Source organism: Canis lupus, chromosome 26 (assembly GCF_003254725.2).
Source record: "Canis lupus dingo isolate Sandy chromosome 26, ASM325472v2, whole genome shotgun sequence".
Classification (NCBI taxonomy): domain Eukaryota; kingdom Metazoa; phylum Chordata; class Mammalia; order Carnivora; family Canidae; genus Canis; species Canis lupus.
This window is the reverse complement of record NC_064268.1, coordinates 25402403-25425251: the sequence shown is the minus strand read 5'-3', so window position 1 is coordinate 25425251 and position 22849 is coordinate 25402403. Positions and strand designations below refer to the sequence as shown.

General features: G+C 43.9%; 2 gene segments (V, D, J or C); both read right to left on the bottom strand.

Moving 5' to 3' along the window:
• Positions 1-2427: 2427 nt before the first annotated feature.
• LOC125753768 (immunoglobulin lambda variable 1-40-like) lies at positions 2428-4086 on the bottom strand. The segment is given in 3 exon segments: positions 2428-2487; positions 3479-3828; positions 3942-4086. Coding segments are annotated over 3 exon segments (468 nt in total).
• Positions 4087-8203: 4117 nt separating this feature from the next.
• Positions 8204-8764, bottom strand: LOC112676882 (probable non-functional immunoglobulin lambda variable 5-48). The segment is given in 2 exon segments: positions 8204-8556; positions 8677-8764. Coding segments are annotated over 2 exon segments (399 nt in total).
• Positions 8765-22849: the final 14085 nt, after the last annotated feature.

Sequence of the window (22849 nt, the reverse complement as noted above, 5' to 3'; positions counted from 1 at the left end):
CATCAGTGTCCGCTCTCTTGTTAGGCAACAATGCTTCCCTGTGGCCAAAGTATCACAATCTGTATTTACATGAACAACTAGAAGTATAAGCAGGTAATCTATGTCTGATACCTTCTCCTATATCTATAGAAGGAAGACTGGGTGTCAGAACCAGTCATTCCTTACTCTCTTCCCTCCTGTCCTGCTTCATCCCCAAACCTATTACTGTCATGTCTTCAGACACATCAGTGGTCCCCACTGATACTAGGTCATCATTTTCACTCTCCACTTGGTGTTCCAAATGATCTGCTCACAAATTCATGAATTATCCTTTTGTTAAATACTTGCCAAAGTGTTCTATTTCAAATATGTAGGATATTTATTACAGGATTCCTGATTAATGCTTCCTAACTATAACTGACCACAGCAAAATCATGTTGATGAATAAATATCCTGTGACAGGTAAGGGTCCAAATTATCCCATATTGTCATTCTATAGAGATTAGGTACTGAACAAGGAGATGAGGGCTACAATGAAATGAAAAGTCTCAGAATGTCCTATGAGCAATAGGATAGAATTTCCTTAGTGACAACTGCATGTGGGACATCAATGCTGGAGTTGTTCTCTGATGTTTGCTTTTCTCACAATAAGGACATAGTAAGAGGCCAGGCAGCAAAAGTGGAGGGCTTTGCTTCCCTTCCACAGTGACCTGGACATGATGTGAGAAGTTCTCCCCCTAAGCGGAGGAGCCTTACAATATCTGGCAATATTGGCCAGTTTCATCTCCAGCATAAAGGCCCCAAAAGAATAAGCAACCTGAGTTCATCTAGCATGTTTGGACGCTATGAAACACTTGGAGTCCCAGAACCGTCTGCTTGCCTGAAACTCAGTAGAATATCAGGAGTTATTAGGAAAAGTTCCCCGGCTTCCAAGGCTAACAAAAGAACATTGATTGACACCAACTTTGCAAAATGTCTGTGAGCTCAACTTAAATTTGCCATCAGTCTTAAAATTTTCTTAAAATTAAAGCCATTGAATAAAAGAGAGAGAGAACAAGAACTCTGGGAAAAAACTAAAGGGGGGTACCTGGGTGGCTCAGTGGTTGAGCATCTGCCTTTGGCTCAGGTCGTGATGTCAGGGTCCTGGGATTGAGTCCCACATCAGGCTCCCTGTGAGGAGCCTACTTCTCCCTCTGCCTGTGTCTCTGCCTTTCTCTCTGCATCTCTTATGAATAAATAAATAAAATCTTTAAAAAACCTAAAGAAACAATTTAAAGTTCTAGCCAGATCAAAAATATTAGAAAAGACTAATAACCACCAATTTCACATCATAGTAAAGGAAACAATAGAAAAAGTGATCATAAAAGAACATTAGATCTTATTGACACATAAGACTTGTTTGTAAATGACCAAATAGATCAGTCGGTTATGAACTTCTGAGAGAAAGTGGATGATGCACATATATGCATAATAATAAATGGCATGTGGACAAATGACAAATGAAAAAATCTTACTGTTCATCTCTATTAACATTAGATAAAAAACACTTTCTTAGGAAGATAAAAATATTCCATTAGAAAGAAATGAATAAAGATATCAAATTCTTTTTTTAAAGATTTTATTTATTTATTCATGAGAGACAGAAAAGAGGCAGAGACCTAGGCACAGGGAGAAGCAGGCTCCATGCAAGGAGCCTAATGTGGGACCCGATCCCGGACCCTGGGATCACGACCTGAGCTGAAGGCAGATGCTAAACCGCTAGGCACCAAGGTGTCCCAAAGTGACCAAATTTTAAGGAGATATTATTGTGGAACTATTTCACAAAAAGGGGTAAGCTCAATAAATTTCACAGAAAAAAATCAAACAAGTCTTCATAGATCAGATGAATCCATTTGTTGAGTTCGTATTTTTTTTTCAAGACATTGAAAGTTCTGGAAAATTAAATTCTTGTAGAAAGCAGCTATATTCAGAATAATCATACCAGATAAATACAATACAGAAAAAGAAAATTGCAGTCTCATATTATGAAATGTTGCTGTAAACCTTCTGGATTAAACAGCAGCAAAGAAATTCCTATATCACATTAGTATATTGTACACCAGGACTGACTTATTCCAGGTATGCAAGTTCAGTTCCATATTGAAAGGCCTTTTAATCGAAGACTTCATATTAATAGATCAATGGATAACATAATGCTTGCTCAAAAGAACTTGAAAGAGCCTTTGAGAAAATAATAAACAATTCCTCATAAAAGACACATAAAATAGAAACAGTCAAATACATTTGCAACATGGTAACCCATTCTTTCCCACACACATCTATTTAGTGCCACAGCCAGGACCTTAGCTAATGGGGTGTAGAAAGAGAATATCTCCACAAGGAGCAGGCTGATGTGACCTTCAACTTCATTATTACTCAACCCAATTCTGCAGCTATTATATAATGCAATTAAACAAGAAAAATCAGTGGCTGCATCTTGTAATGGATGGGAATGGACAGGTAGTCATTCTAAAAGATGCAAAAACACAGTTCAGGAATACATACTTCAGTCCTGGTGCAGCCATAACAGAAGAAATCTCCCCAATGGGAGATAGCTGTGGAAACTTCTACGAATAGGTAAATGAAAACACAGGAATCCTGACACATCAGGAGTGAGATCAGCACCATGGGCCTGCGAATTCCAGTCACGAACTTCAGTGCAAAGACATTCTGTGTCCCAACCTTAATGGAGGGGGGGGGCGGTGTCTGTTCTATGTCATTTTGGACACTTTCTCTACAAAGGGTTGCTGTGAGTGACTTGAGGATGGAAGGGAAGGAGGAGCCCTCAGTCCAGGACAGTGCCCTGGATGGACCTGGCCCCAACATGGCAGCAGCAGGACCAGGAGAAGCAGAAGCCACAGGCTGAACCTGAACAGATGCTGGGGCTCCCCTTCCCCATAGATGAGAAGGGAGTTCTGCTCCCAATTTTTTCAGGTCTGGGGCTCAGTGTGATCCCCAAGAATGTTGTCACAAGAAAGAGCTGTGAGGAGCAGCCGCATCCTCAGATCACAGCCCAGGGATGATCAGGAAGCCAGAGTACCCAGAAATGGAGAGAGAATGAATCAGGATTTCCAAACGATATAAGCAGTATAATAGGTAAGGATTTAACAGTTCATTCACAGGACCCATTGGTACCAGGACACACACAGTAGACCCCTGATGATTTGTGTCTCAGACAAGCCAGCATGCCTGTCTCAGTCCTGACCCGCATGAACTCATTCTCCAGGGCATTCCCCAGGAATGTCTGCTCAATTTGAGAAAATCATATCATGTGTTCATGTTAAGGACAGGCTTTGGGAGCTGAATTTAAGAGAATGGGACAGATTTTATAGATAAAGTTCCCTAGAGTGTGTCTCAGACTCCAGCTTACATCAAGCAAACAAAGAAACCAGCTAACAGCAAGGAGTAGGGGCTGCAGAGGAAACCCCTTTGAAGTGGGGACATCAGGTTTGTGTCTCACTTCCCCATGGGCCTTGAGCATTGTGTGAACACCAAGGCTTTCATCATAGGATTGGCAATAATAATCAGCCTCATCCTCAGCCTGGAGCCCAGTGATGGTCAGGGTGCCTGAGTTGCCAGACTTGGAGCCAGAGAATCGATCAGGAATCCCAGAACCTCTGCTATCATCATCATAGATGAGGAGACTGGGTGCCTTTCCTGGGAGCTGTTGGTACCAGTTCACCTTAGTAGCGATTCCCAATTCTTCTAAATTTATGTTGCTGGGGATTCCAGTGCAGGAGATGATGACCCTTTGCCCCAGGGTCCCAGACACTGAGGGAGGCTGAGTCAGCACAGACTGGGTCCAGGACCCTACAAGGCAGAGAGACACAGAAAGGGTGATGCTGGCATCTAAACACAAGAGGAAGAAACAGGATCCAAGGTTTCCTCAAAGGGCCCCTTCCCCTGTCCCCACATCCAGTCACCTGTGCAGTGAGCGAGGAGACTGAGGAGGAGAGGGGACCAGGCCATGGTGGAGGTCATCACTAATCCCGCTTTCTGTGGTCCCACAGCTGAGCAGAGCTTCCCCTCATCTCTCCCTTCCCCTCTTCATCCTCTGAGAGAGGGAGGGCCCATCCATGCAAATGAGACCCCAGCTCTCTGACCCCTCCCTGGCCCTGGGTCAGGTCTCTCTACTAGAGTATGTTGGGGATGCACAGGGGAGGGGCTATGTGGGGCGAGGACATAGGGAGATCCTTGCTATGAGCCTTGAGCAGAGGACACAGGAAGTACCAGGTGATAGATCCCAGCTCTGATCACTCTTGACCCCTCAGAAATGGGCCTCAGTGCCCCCTGGTGTTCAGACTCAGACATACACAATTGTGTGATAGGAGTTTTCAGAGCCCATCAGACACAGCTCCTACCTCCCCACTGCTCTATCCACTGACCCCTGACTTAGAGCCAGACAAGCTTATCCTCTTTTAGGCCTCCTATAAAGTCAAGACAGAATTTATTCCCTACTCAGACTCCTCATGAAGAGTATTCCCATGGTTCCGTGTATCGCTTCTGGGTAGACTGAGACATATTTGAAACTCAGTTTTAAATTTAGACAACTGACTAGTTTTAAAGTGTCTTAAATTAGGGTACCTGGAAGGTCAATAAAAGCAGAAATGAACTACTAGGACTTCAACAAGATAAAAAGCTTATGCACAGAAAAAAAAAAACAGTCAACCAAACTAAAAGAAACCTACAAAATGGGAGAAGATATTTGCAAATGACATACCACATAAAGAACTATTATCCAATATCTACAAAGAAGTTATCAAACTCAACACCCAAGAAACAAACAATCCAGTCATGAAATGGGCAGAAGATATGATGAGACATTTCTCCAAAGACCTACACATGGCCAAAAAACACATGAAAAAAGTGTTCCACATCATTTGTCATCAGGGAAATACAGATCAAAACCACACTTTATACCGCTGAGAATGGTTACAATCAATAAGACAAGAAACTAATGTTGGAGAGGATGTGGAGAAAGGGGAACCCACTTGCCCTGTTGGTGGGAATGTGAACTGGTGCAGCCACTCTGGATAACAATGTGGTGGTTCCTCAAGGAGTTAAACATAGAGCTACCCTATGATCCATCAATTAAACTACTAAGGATTTATCCCAGAGATACAGATGTAGTGAAATGACAGGACACCTGCACCCCAATGTTTATAGCGGCAATATCCACAAGACCCACACTGCGGAAGGAGCCACCATGTATTTGACAGATGAATGGATAAAGAAGATGTGGGAGAGATATCTATATATAGTGGAATTTTACTCAGCCATCAGAAAGGATGAATACTTACAATTTACTTCAATGTGGATTGAACTGTAAACTATTATTCAGAGTGAAATAAGTCAGACAGAGAAAGACAATCATATGGTTTCACTCATATGTGGAATATAAGAAATAACGAAAGGGACTACAAAGGAAAGGAGGAAACTGAATGTGGTAAAAGTAGAGAGGAAGACAAAGCATGAGAGACTCCAGAAATATCTCAGGAGAGCCTTCTGTGCCTGAGACCCTTGTGGCTGGATCCTGTGAAGAAAGGGAGGGGGACAAGGAGAGGTCACCCTGGGTACTCTGGGACCCATGCAGAGAAGATCTGTTACCAATTGTGGCTTGATTCATGCTTCCCAGTCCTGTGGATCCAGGAGCTGAGCCCCAGAGCCCCCAGCCCTCAGCTCCTTCCCTCCTCTTCTTCTCCCCAGGCCTGGAGGCCAGTCAGTGACAGCCAAGTTCAGCCCAGTGGTCCTGGGGCACTGAAGAAGGGGCTGCATGGTGTTGTGGGAAAGGAGGACATGGGGTACCTGGAGAAGGACCTTCAGGTCAGGAATGTAACCTCAGGGACAGGATCCTGGGAAGATGCATGATGTTTGTGTGAGTGATTGATTAGGGCCATTTTTCCTTCCTTCCTTCCTTCCTTCCTTCCTTCCTTCCTTCCTTCCTTCCTTCCGTCCTTCTTTCCTTCCTTCCTTCCTTCCTTCCTTCCTTCCTTCCTTCCCCTTCCTGCAAAAACTGAGCAATGTGTGTCCTCTTGCATATCTCCCTATTTTTAAAGATAACGTCATTCTCCACTCTCATGTCTAGATCTCTGAGCCCAAATGTGTAGTAGCTTGGCAATGATTAGTGCTTTCCTTAATTCCAAGCTTTAATTTCCCTTCCATTAAAAAACAACACGACAAGGGAGCCTTTGAACCAACTTGCAGTTTGGAAACGTTGGTTCTCTTCTCTCATAAGCCCATGAGCACTTGGACTAGCAGATAGAAGGACTATTCCTGTCATTATTCTATTTTCATTTCATCTCAAGATGTGCACACAGAACACGTCAAGAACTCTGAAATTCAGCAAGGAGAACATAAACAATCCCCTACCTTTTTTTAAAAACTAAGCACAGTACACCGAAGAAAATACACTGATTGCAAAGAAGTGCTTGAAAAGATTTTACATTAAAGAAGGAACCGTTCCTACATATGTATTAGGACAGAAAAAATAAACATGATGCCTGGCTGCTAATTTCCCATGAGGATAACGACATAGAACATAAATGCTTAAAACATTTGTCCACTGGAAATCCATGAAGATATGAAACTTTTTAAATGAAATAGGAACTAAATGTTGAAATAACAAAGGTTGAATTGGAACACACAGGAAGCTAGATTCTTTTGGACAATCCGCCAAATGCTAGCCAATGATCGGGGTGTCATGAATTCCCTCTTCATTATTGAAGGAGGTACACTTAGATGAGAATTTGGCAATATACAAAAAACATCCCGGTGAAATAATCACGACAGCATCTTCTCTCATTGGTGAACTGAACTGGGAGCTTTCAAAAGGAGCCCTATCTCCAGGCATATTTAATATTGCGACTGAATTAAAATGAAACAGTTCTCTGTCTCACATGCAAAGGCTCTGCTCTAATTTATTTTTTATTTTTTTTTAATTTTTTTTATTTATTTATGATAGGCACACAGTGAGAGAGAGAGGCAGAGACACAGGCAGAGGGAGAAGCAGGCTCCATGCACCGGGAGCCCGACGTGGGATTCGATCCCGGGTCTCCAGGATCGCGCCCCGGGCCAAAGGCAGGCGCCAAACCGCTGCGCCACCCAGGGATCCCGCTCTGCTCTAATTTAAAATGAAAAATAAAGCCTCATAAGAGGCAGGAAACTTAATTTGTGACAGAGTGGGGTGAAGTACAGTAAAAAAAAAGGAATTCTAATTTTATAGGACATATATTACTATCCATTAGAGAGGCCCTGGGTATTCTGAGGCTCAGAGGGATGGTGTGTTGGACTCTAAAGTGAGGAGGAAAAAACAAACACAAAGAAACAACCACCACAACACAAAGTGTGAGGTCCCTGAGCTGAGCTCCTAGGGCTTCTTACCTGTTGGTCCCAGAGGCAGCATTTTATGTTAACAGCAGAACCTCCGGGCAGTATAGTTTCTGAACCCTGGGCTCACTGCCAGTTTTCAGTGGGGGACACGCTGGTTATTGGAGACATCTCTGTTATGGAGGGAGGCTCATCATAAAGTTCATTTATTTAATTAGCTTTCTCATTTGTAGGCAAAAAGCAGTCCATGGGACTGGGATCACCTCCAAGTGACACTCTGTGTTGAAAATATGCATCTCTAGGGGCCCTGGCTGATTCTGTCAGTAGAGGGTGGGATTCTGGATCTTTGGCTTGTAGGTTTGAGCCCCACCTGGGTGTAGATATCACTGAAAAATTAAATCTTAAAAGAAAAAAATATACGTATATATGCAATGTTTCCTAACACCTAGTATGATGGTGTGTGCTGTCATGTGGATGGATTTCATCTTCTGTTCTACACATTTTACAAGGAAAAATATATGTGATGTTAATATTTATTAGTATTAATATACATTTTGCTTAACATTTTAAAGGCTCCATGGGTATTGTGTGGAACAAAGAAATAACTATGGGGGGGGCACCATTTCGTATCAGATCTCAGGGACTATGCTCTACTGCTGTTACCAGTAAAGAGATTAGCATCCTCAGTACATGTGTCCCAGCTTGGAACCTGTAGTCCCAGTACTGTGTCCCACCCCCTCATCTGCCTCTGTCACTGTGCTTAGCATCAGTGTCATACACCTGACTGTAAGCTACATAGAAGCTTCTAGATGACGAGGGTCAGGGACAAGTGCCCAGGGGTTTTTGTCTCACTGTCTCGTTATCTGAGACACTGTGGGTAAGAGTAGCTGCTCTCACTGCCATGATCTGTAGCACAGTAGTAGTCAGCCTCGTCCTCAGGCTGCAGCCCAGAGATGAGCAGGAGCCCTGCATTGGCTGAGGTATCCTTGGATCCAGAGAAGCTTTTGGAGACCCCAGAGCCCTGGTTTTTATATGAGTCCGAGTAGTAGTACAGGAGATCCCGGGGAGGGCTCCCTGGCTTCTGCTGGTACCAGTACATGTCATAGTCACCAACACTGAAGCCACTGCTCAGGGTGCAGGTGAGTCTGGCTGTTGTTCCCAGGGATGCAGAGAGGGAGGGTGGCTGGGTCAGCACAGGCTGGGACAGGGAACCTGCAGACACACACGTCACAATGACGACAAGAGACAGGGTGCATGTTGTTGAGGAGCTGAGCCACAGGGATCTGACTCAGGCTGGAGTCCCCCTGCTCTTTCACTGGGGCCTGTCCCTACCTGTACAGTGACAGAGGAGCACAAGGAGGACAGGGGTCCAGGCCATAGTGACGCAGCCTCTTCTTAGGCCACAGAGCTTGGGTTGGGCTGTCCCTGGCCTGTCTTATCCCCTGTCCCAGGACCTCACAGAAGAGGGGCCACTCATGCAAATGTGACCACCCCTGCCTCTCCCTCCTGTGCACTTACAGGTCTGTGTCGCTTTGACAGGGAGGATTCCTGATGCACTAGCTTCCCCCTGGTGGGTCTGGAGGAAGCAGCTGCTGGGACCCACAAACAGACCCAGGTCCCAGGACTCCTCCAGATCCAGAGAGGACACAGCTGCCCATTACCCACTGAGATCAAAGGGCCCAGGACCTAGGCCTCCCATCAGTGGAGCCCAGAGCCCCTGTCCTGCAGAAACCCTGAGACTCCATCTCACTTCACCCCCTCCTGGTCTCAGGCCAAATCTCTCCTTTCCCACCTCAGGCAAGCCTCTCTTCCCCTGTTTCTCTGACCCCTGTTCTCCCACCATGCGAGAGTGAAGCTTCAGGGATGGATAGAGGTCCTGGGGTGTCGTCTCTGATCAGGATTCTTCTGTGTATTTGGATCTATCATGAGGGGCCTGTGAAGTGCTGAGCCAGGAAAGCCTGGGAACTGCTGTAGGTCTGAGGACAAAACTTAGGGAACAGAGAGCAAAGTGGATCTGTCTCCACAGAGGGAAGCCCAAGGGAGATAGGCTGGCTCTGAGTAATGAGTGTGAGCAGGAGCTTGTGGAATGGACACACATCTTCATAGAGGAGGACACAGAGGGTGGGAATGCTGGGCCCTTCTTGAGCAGGACTGACAGGACACAGCAAAGGCTGATGATTTTTCTGGAGGTTTGGACAGAACAGGTATCCAGCAGGGACAAGTGTAGAGCCATCCTGTGACCTCCTTTCCTTTTACTGTGAGAGTTTTCATCCCAGGTGTGCCTGTCGTCACTGCTGCTCATTACAGAATTAGCTCCAGGGGACATCCTAGGACAGAACTAGGGATGGGAGACCTGGAAGTTACATTAGGGCATGGCAGGAGGAATATGACAGCAGAGGAAACTGGGAAGGGTGAAGGGTTTGTGTCCCAAGGTGGGACAGTGAGAGGTGACCGACCCACTGGACCCCAGCTGTGGGAGGCACAGGGATGTTCCAGAATTTCAGGTGATTTTTTTCAACTTCCACAGTGTCAGGGTTGCCTGGAGTGTCAGGGTTGCCTGGAGTTGTCCAGAGGGGAGAACAGGTTGAAGGCTGGTGGTAGTCCTCTCATCGTGTGTCACAGTGTCTATAGTGTGACGTGGAGAGGCGTGGAGACACTAACGGACAACCAGGGCTGAGGGGTGCCTGCCCTCCTCCAGAGGATGGATATGTGTGTTACCTTAACCACCTACCTAAGAGCTTAGTCTGGATCATCCGTCCATTCATTCAGTCATTCATCTTTTTCTTTAAACATACATTTAAGGAACGTCCAATTATGTCAAATCTCTCTTCATCATGAGGCGAAATAAAACATGATTTTTATACATTTCAGAATTGCTCGTACTTGTCTGTTTCATATATTTGCATAGTTGCTGTTTGATTTTCTCAATGTCTGTGTGTGAGAGCCCAACATATCACACATAGGTTCCTTTTTTTTTTTTTAATTTTTTTTATTTATTTATGATAGTCACAGAGAGAGAGAGAGAGAGAGAGAGGCAGAGACATAGTCAGAGGGAGAAGCAGGCTCCATGCACCGGGAGCCCGATGTGGGATTCGATCCCGGGTCTCCAGGATCGCGCCCTGGGCCAAAGGCAGGCGCCAAACCGCTGCGCCACCCAGGGATCCCCTACACACATAGGTTCCTAATCAATCACTTTGTCTATTTATCGTAAGGTTCTTTCATACACTGTAAAAAAAGTTTGCAGTTTTATATATATCAAAGTTGAAGATAAGAAGTACCTATCATTCAGCATAATACCCTCCAGTTCCATCCACGTTGAAGCAAATGGTGGGTATTTGTCATTTCTAATAGCTGAGTAATATTTCATTGTATACATAAACCACATCTTCTTTATCCATTCATCTTTCGTTGGACACCGAGGCTCCTTCCACAGTTTGGCTATCGTGGCCATTGCTGCTAGAAACATCGGGGTGCAGGTGTCCCGGCGTTTCATTGCATTTGTATCTTTGGGGTAAATCCCCAACAGTGCAATTGCTGGGTCGTAGGGCAGGTATATTTTTAACTGTTTGAGGAACCTCCACACAGTTTTCCAGAGTGGCTGCACCAGTTCACATTCCCACCAACAGTGTAAGAGGGTTCCCTTTTCTCCGCATCCTCTCCAACATTTGTGGTTTCCTGCCTTGTTAATTTTCCCCATTCTCACTGGTGTGAGGTGGTATCTCATTGTAGTTTTGATTTGTATTTCCCTGATGGCAAGTGATGCAGAGCATTTTCTCATATGCATGTTGGCCATGTCTATGTCTTCCTCTGTGAGATTTCTGTTCATGTCTTTTGCCCATTTCATGATTGGATTGTTTGTTTCTTTGGTGTTGAGTTTAATAAGTTCTTTATAGATCTTGGAAACTAGCCCTGAAGTAAGTCAGTCGGAGAAGGACAAACATTATATGTTCTCATTCATTTGGGGAATATAAATAATAGTGAAACGGAAAATAAGGGAAGGGAGAAGAAATGTGTGGGAAATATCAGAAAGGGAGACAGAACGTAAAGACTGCTAACTCTGGGAAACGAACTAGGGGTGGTAGAAGGGGAGGAGGGCGGGGGGTGGGAGTGAATGGGTGACGGGCACTGGGTGTTATTCTGTATGTTAGTAAATTGAACACCAATAAAATATAAAAAAAAAAAGAAGTACCTATCATGTAAGAAGAAAAGGAAGAGGGATCCCTGGGTGGCGCAGCAGTTTAGTGCCTGTTTTTGGCCCAGGGCGCGATCCTGGAGACCCGGGATCGAATCCCACATTGGGCTCCCGGTGCATGGAGCCTGCTTCTCTCTCTGCCTCTCTCTCTCTCTCTCTCTCTTTCTATCATAAAAATTAAAAAAAAGAAAAGGAAGAATCATAAAGAATAATTGAAAAATATCTCAAAAACAATGTCAGGTTCTATAAGTCAACATAAAACATAGAAACAAGTGATTGATGTCATATTACTTAGAAATAGTAACTAAAATTATGACAATCTGAGATCTAATGAAATATATTTCATCGTGAATAAACTGGGGAGTCACAGCAACCAGCGAGGATCGTTCACCTTGAAGGGAGCCTTGAGCCACCCCTAGAACCTGTCTCAGGCATCCCTAAGGCTTCCCGGGTCAGAGGAATCCTTTCCTACTGAGGAGGTCTGGAGCCAGTGGTGAGCACAAGGATTGGAACACTGGATGTGGGAGGAGAACCCAGGGCCCAGGAGCCTCTCCCAAACTTGGAAGATGCAGACAGAAACCCTGTCCCTTGCTGGCTCTAAGGTGATGCAGGCTGTCCTTGGGGAGAGCTGTCTTTGGCTGTACTGCTCATCTCTGAAGGCCCACGCTGATGCACTCTGTTCATGGGGGTCTATGGTACCCAGGAATCCCATCAGTTGGTCCAAGTGTGAGCAGAAAATCTAGGGGTGCCCAGGAGAAAAAATAGGATAAAGCTTTCATGACACAAGAGAGGTCATTTTAGCCCCAACTCTTTTCTGGGATCTCAGTGCTAATAGCTCTACCTTCCCCAAACTTGTCTTGCAAGTAGTCCCAGAACATGTCAGAATTAAAAAGAAATGCAAAACAAAAAAAAATAGAACTCATGTCAGTAGTTAAGAATTTTAAGGAGATAAAGGGTATGAAAAACTTGACAGTCTTTTCCAGGACAGGATAGAGCCTAACCACATTAGAGACGACAAATCAGTGGTGAAACACCCAGTGCTGATTCAAAGGAAATTGGCCCTGCCCTGCTTATCCCAAATTAGGACTAAAATCCTTCCCAGTTTACACTGGCTCTGAGAGCAGGTCCCAGCCTGTTCCCCCTGTAGGACAGGTACCTCTGCTTCATTCCTGAAGAAATGCAACTATTTATCTTTTATCCATACTTGATTCCTCCAAAACTCAGAAACTGTCATTATTCTTATACTTTTATGGCAATATATTTATTAACATAAGTTTGATAAGATTCCATTTTCCTCATAACAAGATATAATTGGAAACATTGGCTATATTACCAAGATGTTGGCTAGAAGGTCATATTTGAAAGAGATGTGCGTATGTACACATATATCTATACATACATAATCAGGTATGACTAGACAGATCTAAGGAACTAACATTGACTTTATGGATCCAATAAAGCCTTTTGGAAATATGAGTCAGGCACCTTCTTACAGTTTCCAACCTCTTTACTCGGTGAATCAAGAATGTCATGTCCTAGCAGGTGCAGAAATCTTGGATTTTTAGATACCTCAAGAACAATTTACTCCACTGGGTGTTATTTTGTATGTTGGCAAATTGAACACCAATAAAAAATAAATTTATTATTAAAAAAAAGAACTATGTACTCAACTCTATAGGTGTTGTAGATTAGGTCTGATGCCAAGTATGTGATACAAGTTTTCACTTGGCTTCTATCCTGGAGGAGCTGTTAAAAACTTACCCAAAGGAATCTTATAAAAGGCCCTGCCAAGCAGGTTTTAAGAGCTTGTATGATTAAGTGTCATGCTTCCTGCAAATATGTGAATAATCAGAAAATTTTTGAAACTACACATATTTGCTAAATCAATGTTTAATCAGCTATATTTAGTAGAAACGAGGCTGATTGTTGAGAAAAAAAATATTTCAATGACACTTTCAAGTAAATATTTGTATCCAATTCTGTTCATTAAAACCTGGCCTGGATCATGTTTTTCTCTAGCTTCTTTAAAACCCTGAATATAGGGGGTCGGGGTAAGATGGTGAAAAAGTAGGGTCCCAAGTCACCTGTCCCCACCAACCTACCTAGATAACTTTCAAATCATCTTGAAAACCTGCAAATTTGGCATGAGATTTAAAGCGAGAAGAGCTGGAATGCTTCAATGAGAACAGTTTGCACTTCTATCAAGGTAGGAAGACGGAAAAAAAATAAACGAAAAAGAAACCAAGGGGGAGGAGCCCCCGTGAGGACCCAGGCTAAAGCCGGGCAGTGAGTGCCTCTAGGACAGGAAAGCCCTGTCCCAGAGAAGCAGGAACTTTACCAATCTTCCCTGATGGAAAGGCTCTTGCAGGGAACTCAGGCAGGACCCCAGGAGGGGCAGTGGAGCCCCAGGTTCCCGGGGTCACTAACGGCAGAGGTGCACCCCAGGAGAGAGTGCGCCACACACCCCACAGCCTGAGCTCCCTGAGGACCTGGAGAGCCAACCAGCGGGGCCCTGGGAGCAGCTCAAGTGGTGGCTCAGGCTGTGGCTCTGCACAGAGGAGGCTGCAAGACCCAGGAGTGCAATTCCGGTAGGTCAGGCCCCGGAGCCCAAGGCACCAGGGGACACAACCTAGGATCCAGAGCTCCCCTTGGGACAGGTGGAGGCCGGGAGGACACAGGACAGCAAGGATGCTCCTGCTGCAGGTGGCCCCAAGCTGCGCAGATCAGCGACACCTGCCCCCGGAGCATCCAGGCCCCTGCAGACTGGGAGCTGTGGAAGTTACTGTGGGAGCTGACTCCAGGGATGGAGAGCTGGCTGCCACCACTGTTGTTCCTCCTTATGTCACCTTGTGCCTGGGAATGAGTGGGTCTGCCAGGGAGCAGGGGCCTCACAGGATAAACAGCTTCCATAGAACCCTGCATCTGGCAGGGGCGGGGCAGCTCCCCCAGATGCACACACCTGAGAATCAGCACAGCAGGCCCCTCCCCCAGAAGAACAGCTGGAAGGACAGGGAAGACCAAGTTCTTGACCAAGCATCACAGGAGAGCTCCAGGGGAGTCAAGGGACTTACAGTATATAGAATCAGAGGATACCCCTCCTTTTTGTTGTTTGTTTTTTGTTTTCCCAACCCTTTCCCCCCTTTTCCCATCCTTTCCCAGTACAACTTGTTTTTAGCCACTGCACTGAGCAAAATGACTAGGAGGAAAAACTCACCACAAAAGGAAGAATCAAAAAGAGTCCTCTCTCCCACAGAGTTACAGAATTTGGATTACAATTCAATGTAATCCTCCCATCACCTGTCCATTCACATCTTCATCTTCCCAGGCAAGGAGGGCCTGTCCATGCAAATGATACCCCAGCCCTCTGACACCTCCCTGGCCCAGGGTCAGGTCCCTCTGCCAGAGGATATGAGGGAGGTGGGCAGGGGAGGACTGTGTGTGGCCCCAGGGCGTGGGGATTTCCCAGCTGTGAGCCCTGAGCAGAGAGCATAGGCAGTGCCAGGTGTCAGGTCCCAGCTCAGATTAACTCAGATTCCTAGGAAAAGGACACAAGTGCCGCCTGGTGCATGATGCCAGACATAGCCTCATCTTATTGGTGACTAAAACCATTAGAGATAAGTTCTTTCTTTCCAGCTCTCTGTCTACTGTTTTCTCCATTAACAACTCACCAGCTGTCCCCTTAAGGGTCCTCCCATTACCTCAGTGTAGACTTTATGCTCTACTCAGACTAGTCAGGTGAGTCCAACATTGGTTCTCTCAGGTCCTCATCGGTCAGGACAGAGCTGGTGTCTCTACACAAACTATATTTAAGACATGATCAAGTCCAGAGGAGTTAAAGCAGGGCAAGATGGCGGAAGAGTAGAATCCCCAAGTCATCTGTCCTCAACAACTTACCTAGATAACTCTCAAATCATCCTGAAAACCAATGAATTCAGCCTGAGATTTAAAGAGAGAACAGATGGAATGCTACAGTGAGAAGAGTTCATGCTTCTATCAAGGACAACCTGTTTTTAGCCACTCTACATTGAGCAAAATGAATAGAAAAAAGAACACACCACAAAAGAAAGAATCAGAAACAGTACTATCTCTCACAGGGTAACAGAATTTGGATTACAATTCAATGTCAGAAAGCCAATTCAGAAGCACAATTATAAAGCTACTGGTGGCTCTAGAAAAAAGCATAAAGGAATCAACAGACTTCATGACTGCAGAATTTAGATCTAATCAGGCGAAATTAAAAATAAATTACATGAGATGTAATCCAAAATGGAGGTCCTAACGATGAGGGTTAATGAGGTAGAAGAACAAGTGACTGACATAGAAGACAAGGTGATGGCAAGGAAGGAAGCTGAGTAAAAAAGAGAGAAACAATTAAAAGATCATGAGGAAAGAATAAGGGAAAAAATGACAGCCTCAGAAGGAAAAATCTATATTTAATTGGGGTTCAGAGGGCGCTGAAAGGGACAGAGGACCAGAAAGCATATTTGAACAAATCATAGCTGAGAACTTCCCTAACATGTGAAGGGAAACAAGAATTCAGATCCAAAAAATTGAGAGATCCGCCCCTAAAATCAATAAAAACTGTTCAACCCCCCGACATTTAATAGTAAGACTTGCAAATTCCAAAGAAAAGAAAAGATCCTTAAAGCAGCAATAGACAAGATATCCCCAAACTTTATGCAGAGAAGTATTAGGTTGACAGCAGACTTCTCCACATAGACCTGACAGGACAAAAAGGGCTGGAAGGAGATACTAAGGGTCCTAAATGAGAACAGCCTGCAGCCAAGAATACTTTGTGCAGCAAGGCTCTCATTCAGAATAGAAGGTGAGATAAAGAGCATCCAAGATAGGCAGAAGCTGAAAGAATATGTGACCACCAAATCAGCTATGCAAGAAATATTAAGGGGGACTCTGTAAAAGAAAGAGGAAGTCCAAGGAAACAACCCACACAAACAGGGATTGAATAGGTATTATGATAACACTAAATTCATATCTTTCAATAGTAACTCTGAACGTGAATGGGCTTAATGATCCCATCAAAAGGTCCGGGGTTTCAGACTGGATAAAAAAGCAAGACCCATCTAGTTGCTGTCTATAAGACACTCATTTTAGACACAGTTACACCTACAGCCTGAAAAATAAAAGGTTGAGGAACCATTTACCATTCAAATGATCCTCAAAAGAAAGCAGGGGAAGCCATCCTCATATCAGATAAATAAAAATTTATCCCCAAGACTGTATAAGAGATGAAGAGGGACACTACATCCTACTTAAATGATCTATCCACAAGAGGACCTAACAATCATCAATATATATGCCCCGAATGTGGGAGCTGCCAAATATATCAATCAATTATTAACAAAAGTTAAGACATACTTAGATAATAATACATTTATACTTGGGAGATTTGAACATGGCCCTTTCCAGAAACAATAGATCTTCTAAGCACAACATCTCCAAACAAACAAGAGCTTTAAATGATACACTAGACCAGATGGATTTCATAGATACTTACAGAACTTTACAACCAACTGAATACACATTCTTCTCAAGTGCACATGGAACTTTCTCCAGAATAAACCACATACTGGGTCACAAATCAGGTCGTGACCAATACCAAAGTATTGGGATCATCCCCTGCACATTTTCAGACCATAATGCTGTGAAACTAGAACTAAACCACAAGAAGTTTGGAAGGATTATAAACATGTGGAAGTTAAGGACCATCCTCCTAAAAGATGAAAGGGTAAACCAGGAAATTAGAGAAGGATTAAAAAGATTCATAGAAACTAATGAGAATGAAGACACAACCATTCAAAATCTTTAGGACACAGCTAAAGCAGTCTGAGGGGGAAATATATCACGATACAAGCATCCATCCAAAAACTCGAAAGAACTCAAATACAAAAACTAACCTTGCACCTAAAGGAGCTGAAGAAGGAAAAGCAAATAAAACCTTCCACCAGCAGAAGAAGACAGCTAATAAAGATTTGAGCAGACCTCAATGAAATAGAGAACAGTAGAACTATGAAACAAATGAACAAAACCAGTAGTTGGCTCTTTGAAAGAATTGATAAGATAGATATACCATTAGCCAGCCTTATTAAAAAGAAGAGAGAAAAGACTCAATTAATAAAATCATGAATGAGAAAGGAGAGATCAGCGTTAACATCAAGGAAACAGAAACGATTTTTAAAACTTATTATGAGCATCCATACTCCAATAAATTAGGCAATCTAGAAGAAATGGACACATTTCTGGAAAACCGCAAACTGCCGAAACTGGAACAGGAAGAAATAGACAACCTACACAGGCCAATAGCCCGGGAGGAAATTGAAGCAGTCATCAAAAACCTCCCAAGACACAAAAGTCCAGAGCCAGATGGCATCCCAAGGATTCTATGAAACGTATTAAGAAGAAAATATACCTATTCTACTAAAGCTGTTTAGAAAGATAAAACGAGACGGAATACTTCCAAACTCATTCTATGAGGCCAGAATCACCTTAATTCCAAAACCAGACAAAGACCGCACCAAAAAGGAGAATTATAGACCAATACCCTGATGAACAGATGCAAAAATTCTCAAAAAGATACTAGCCATAGTTCCAACAGTACATTGAGAAGATTATTCACCACGACCAAGTGGGATTTATCCTCAGTATGCAAGGCTGGCTCAACACTCATAAAGCAATCAATGTGATTGATCATATCAGCAAGAGAAAAAAACAAGAACCATACGATCCTCTCAATAGATGCAGAGAAATGTTTGACAAAATAGAGCATCCATTCCTGAACAAAACTCTTCAAATTGCAGGAATAGAGGGAGCATTCCTCAGATTCTTTTTTTTTAAAGATTCTTAAAAACCATCTATGAAAACCCTAGAACAAATATCATTCTCAATGGGGGAGCACTGGGAGCCTTTCTCCTAAAACCAGGAACAGGAGAGGGATGTCCACTCTCATTACTGGTATTCAACCTAGTACTAGAAGTCCTAGCCTCAGCAATCAGGCGATGATAAAAAATATAAAAGGCATTTAAATTGGCAAAGAAGAAGTGAAACTCTCCTTCTTCACTGATTACATAATACAGTACATAGAAAGCTCAAAAGACTCCACGCCAAGATTGCTGGATCTCATATAGCAATTCTGCAGTGTGGCAGGATACAAAATCAGGGCCCAGAAATCAGTGGCACTTCTATACACTAACAATGAGACTGAAGAAAGAGAAATGAAGGAGTCAATTCCATCTACATGGCACCCAAAAGCATGAGGTACCTAGGAATAAACCTAACCAAAGAGGTCAAGTGTGTATATACTAAGAAGTACAGAACACTTCTAAAAGAAATGGAGGAAGACACAAAGCGATGGGAAAATATTTCATGATCATGGATTGAAAGAAATAATATTGTGAAAATGTCAACGGTATCCAGGGCAATTTACACATTTAATGCAATCCTTATCAAAATAAAATGGACTTTCTTCAGAGAGTTGGAAAAAATCATCTTAAGATTTGTGTGGAATCAGAAAACACCCTGAATAGCCAGGGGAATATTCAAAAAGAAAACAGATATGGGGGCATCTCAATGCCAGATTTCAGGTTGTACTACAAAGCTGTGATCATCAAGACAGTGTGGTACTGGCACAAAAACAGAAACATAATTCAAAGGAAGAGAATAGACAATCCATAAATGGCCACTCAACTTTATGGTCAACTAATATTCGGCAAAGCAGGAAAGACCATCCACTGGAAAAAGGACTGTATGTACAATAAATGCGGCTGGAAAAATTGGACATCCATATGCAGAAGAACGAAACTAGACCATTCATTACACCATACACAAAGAGAAACTCAAAATGGATGAAAGATCTAAATGTGAGACAAAATTCCATCAAAATCCTAGAGGAGAACAGAGGCAATACCCTTTTTGAACTTGGCCATGGCAACTTCTTGCAAGATACATTCATGAAGGCATGGGAAACAAAAGAAAAAATAAACTACTGGGACTTCATCAAGATAAGAAGCTTCTGCACAGCAAAAGAAAGAGTCCACAAAACTAAAAGACAACCTGCAGAATGGGAGAGGATATTTGCAAATGACGATCAGATAAAGGGCTAGTTTCCAAGATCTATAAAGAACTTTTTAAAATCAACAGCAAAGAAACAAACAATCCAATCATGAAAGGGGCAAAAGACATGAAGAGAAATCTCACAGAGGAAGACACAGACATGGCCAACAAGCACATGAGAAAATACCCGCATCACTGGCCATCAGGGAAATACAAATAGAAACCACAACAAGATATCACCTCACACCAGTGAGAATGAGGAAAATTAACAAGGAAGGAAACCACAAATGTTGGAGACGATGTGGAGAAAGGGGAACCCTCCTGCACTGTTGGTGGGAATAGGAACTGGTGCAGCCACTCTGGAAAACTGTGTGGAGGTTCCTAAAAGAGTAAAAAATAGACCTGCCCTATGACCCAGCAATTGCACTGTTGGGGATTTACCCCAAAGATGCAGATGCAGTGAAATTCTGGGACACCTGCGCCCTCATGTTTATAGCAGCAATGTCCACAATAACCAAACTGTGGATGGAGCTTTGGTGTCCATCAAAAGATGAATGGATAAAGGAGATGTGGTCTATGTATGCATTGGAATATTCCTCAGCCATTAGAAACGACAAATACCCACCATTTGCTTCGATGTGGATGGAACTGGAGGGTATTATGCTGAGTGAAATAAGTGAATCGCCGAAGGACAAACAGTGTATGGTCTCATTCATTTGGGGAATATAAAAAATAGTGAAAGAGATTAAAGGGGAAATGAGAAAAAATGAGTGAGAAATATCAGAAAGGGAGGCAGAACATGATAGAATCCTAGCTCTGGGAAAAGAACAAGGGGCCATGGTAAGGGATGTGGGCAGGGGGTGGGGGTGACTGGGTGACGGGCACTGAGGGGGGCACTTGACTGGATGAGCACTGGGTGTTATGCTATACGTTGCCAAATTGAACTTCAATTAAAAAAATTTTTTAATGTCCAGAGCAGTTATGGGTGCCCGTAGATCCCTTCTGTGAAGGACTCGGTGTATTTTTTTCTGTGGCATCTCTCTGTTTTCCAGATCTCTCCTTGCTCTGAGGGTCCCCATGGGCCTTGAGCAGCATGACAGCATCACCACCCCTGTTTTCATAGAATCAATGTACTGATCACCCTCAGGCCCACACTAGAGCCTTCAGGGAATGTCATGGCTTTCCTGGTGACAGGAGCACTGTTATACTGAGTGTCACTGGTATTACTTGTTGATGGGGATTATGCTTCTTGGAGATTGTAATAGGGAAGACCCTGATTTCTGGAGTGAGAGGGAAGCCTGGAAACTGCAGAGACACACTCTATGAGAGAATAGGAGAGAGGGTGTCAGAAACACGTACACACACACACACACACACACAGACACCTAGAATGAGAAAAATCTCCATGTACACTCACTACACCTATCTTTCAGAGGCCAAGCATGAGGACACAGGTCCACTGTCCCTCTTATGCCTTCTCCACCCTCTTGGGTTATTTCCTTCCAAACCCATCCTCACAGCAGGCTTCCTGTAAGACTGCAAGGTCCTGGAGTCTGGAGCCAAAGAAGGCCAGGTCTGGAATGTCACTTTCAAAACCAGGATGGAATTGATACAAGGACGATTAATTTGGAGATCAACTCTGATAATACACCCTGTGAAAAGGAAGATTGAGTCTTGTGCAGTGGGAGATGTCTGTCCATTTTCACCCTGAAGACACAAGTCTCACAGCTGAAGGGTCTTCAGGTTTCAGGAAGCACAGCACAGAGGGGACCCCATAGTCACTTTTCCTGCCCCTCCACTTAACAGACATATCTCACTGTGCCCAGGGTCCCCTGGGGCCTTCCTGGGGTGCCCTTGAGGGACCATTCTTTTTTTTTTACATTTTTTTAAATTTGTTTTTTATTGGTGTTCAATTTACTAACATACAGAATAACCCCCAGTGCCCGTCACCCATTCACTCCCACCCCCCCGCCCTCCTCCCCTTCTACCACCCCTAGTTCGTTTCCCAGAGTTAGCAGTCTTTACGTTCTGTCGAGGGACCATTCTTAAAAGAGTTAATGAATGTGACTTCATGGATATAGGGAAAGTGTGTGGCTGAGTCAATGTCCTGATGGGTTTAGAAACAAACATTCTGAAAAACAAGAAAAATAGTTGGTGTTGGGAAGCCCAAGTGGATCAGCAGTTTACTGCTGCCTTCAGCCCATGGCCTGAACCTGGAGGCTGGGATCCAGTCCCACATCCGGCTGCCTGCATGGAGCCTGCTTCTCCTTCTGCTTATCTCTCTCTCTCTCTCTCTCCCTCTCTCTCTCTCTCAAAGAAATGGATAAAATTTTAAAAAAATAGTTGATGTGTGTGAAAATAAAAATCCACACTCTCCTGTGCCAATTATGTCGACACTGACCTTCTTTGGGGCTCCAGTGATGCTGAAGATGAAAAATTAAATACACCAATAGTTCCTATGTGTCAACCCTCAACACCTGAAAGAACATCCATGTGTGGGAAATAAAATAATATCATTGCCATATTACAGAGATTGCCCCAGGCTGGTGGGGTGTGCAAACTACATCTGGGGATGAGATCAGGAATCAGATGATGACAGGATTCCATGTTGGTCCAAGTTCTGCTACTTCTGCCTAGAGATGGACCCTGGAAAGCAGAAATGGCACCAAGAGCATTGTTATTTTTTTCTGAAATCTTCACGTGGACACAGAGTTCAGAACTGAAGAGCCAGAGACACTGGAGCATGAGGAACAAGGGGATGGAGAAAAGAGGAGTATGGAGGTGGAGGTGTTGTCAGGGAGTCTGAAGAAGTTGTGCCTATTTGTCAGTTGGTTCAGATGAAGGGGAAATTGTGTCTGTGATCAAGATGAGTGTTAACATACAGTCTATGGTTGTGTCCTCAGTCACACAAGAGTCACATTTTATGGCATGAGATGTGGGTATGAGCATGACTGTCTTGGCCCTATTTTTAGCTGAGATACATTATTGTGAGATCTTAGAAACTACAGTCAGGTCTGGTCCTGGTTCCTGGCTCCTGAAACCCTCATCAATTCCTAAGTGACGAGAGCCCTGGGAGCATCTTTGTTTGAATGAGGGTACTCTGTATGGTTTCCTGGGTCGCTTCCAGATGGGGCTGGTCCCTAGAGAAATCAAGAGCTGGTCAGAGGCTGGCAAAATTCACTTGCCTAGCCCCATCCTTGAGAGAGAGGAAATGAGCTCCAGCAGGGTGAACACATACCATGCAGG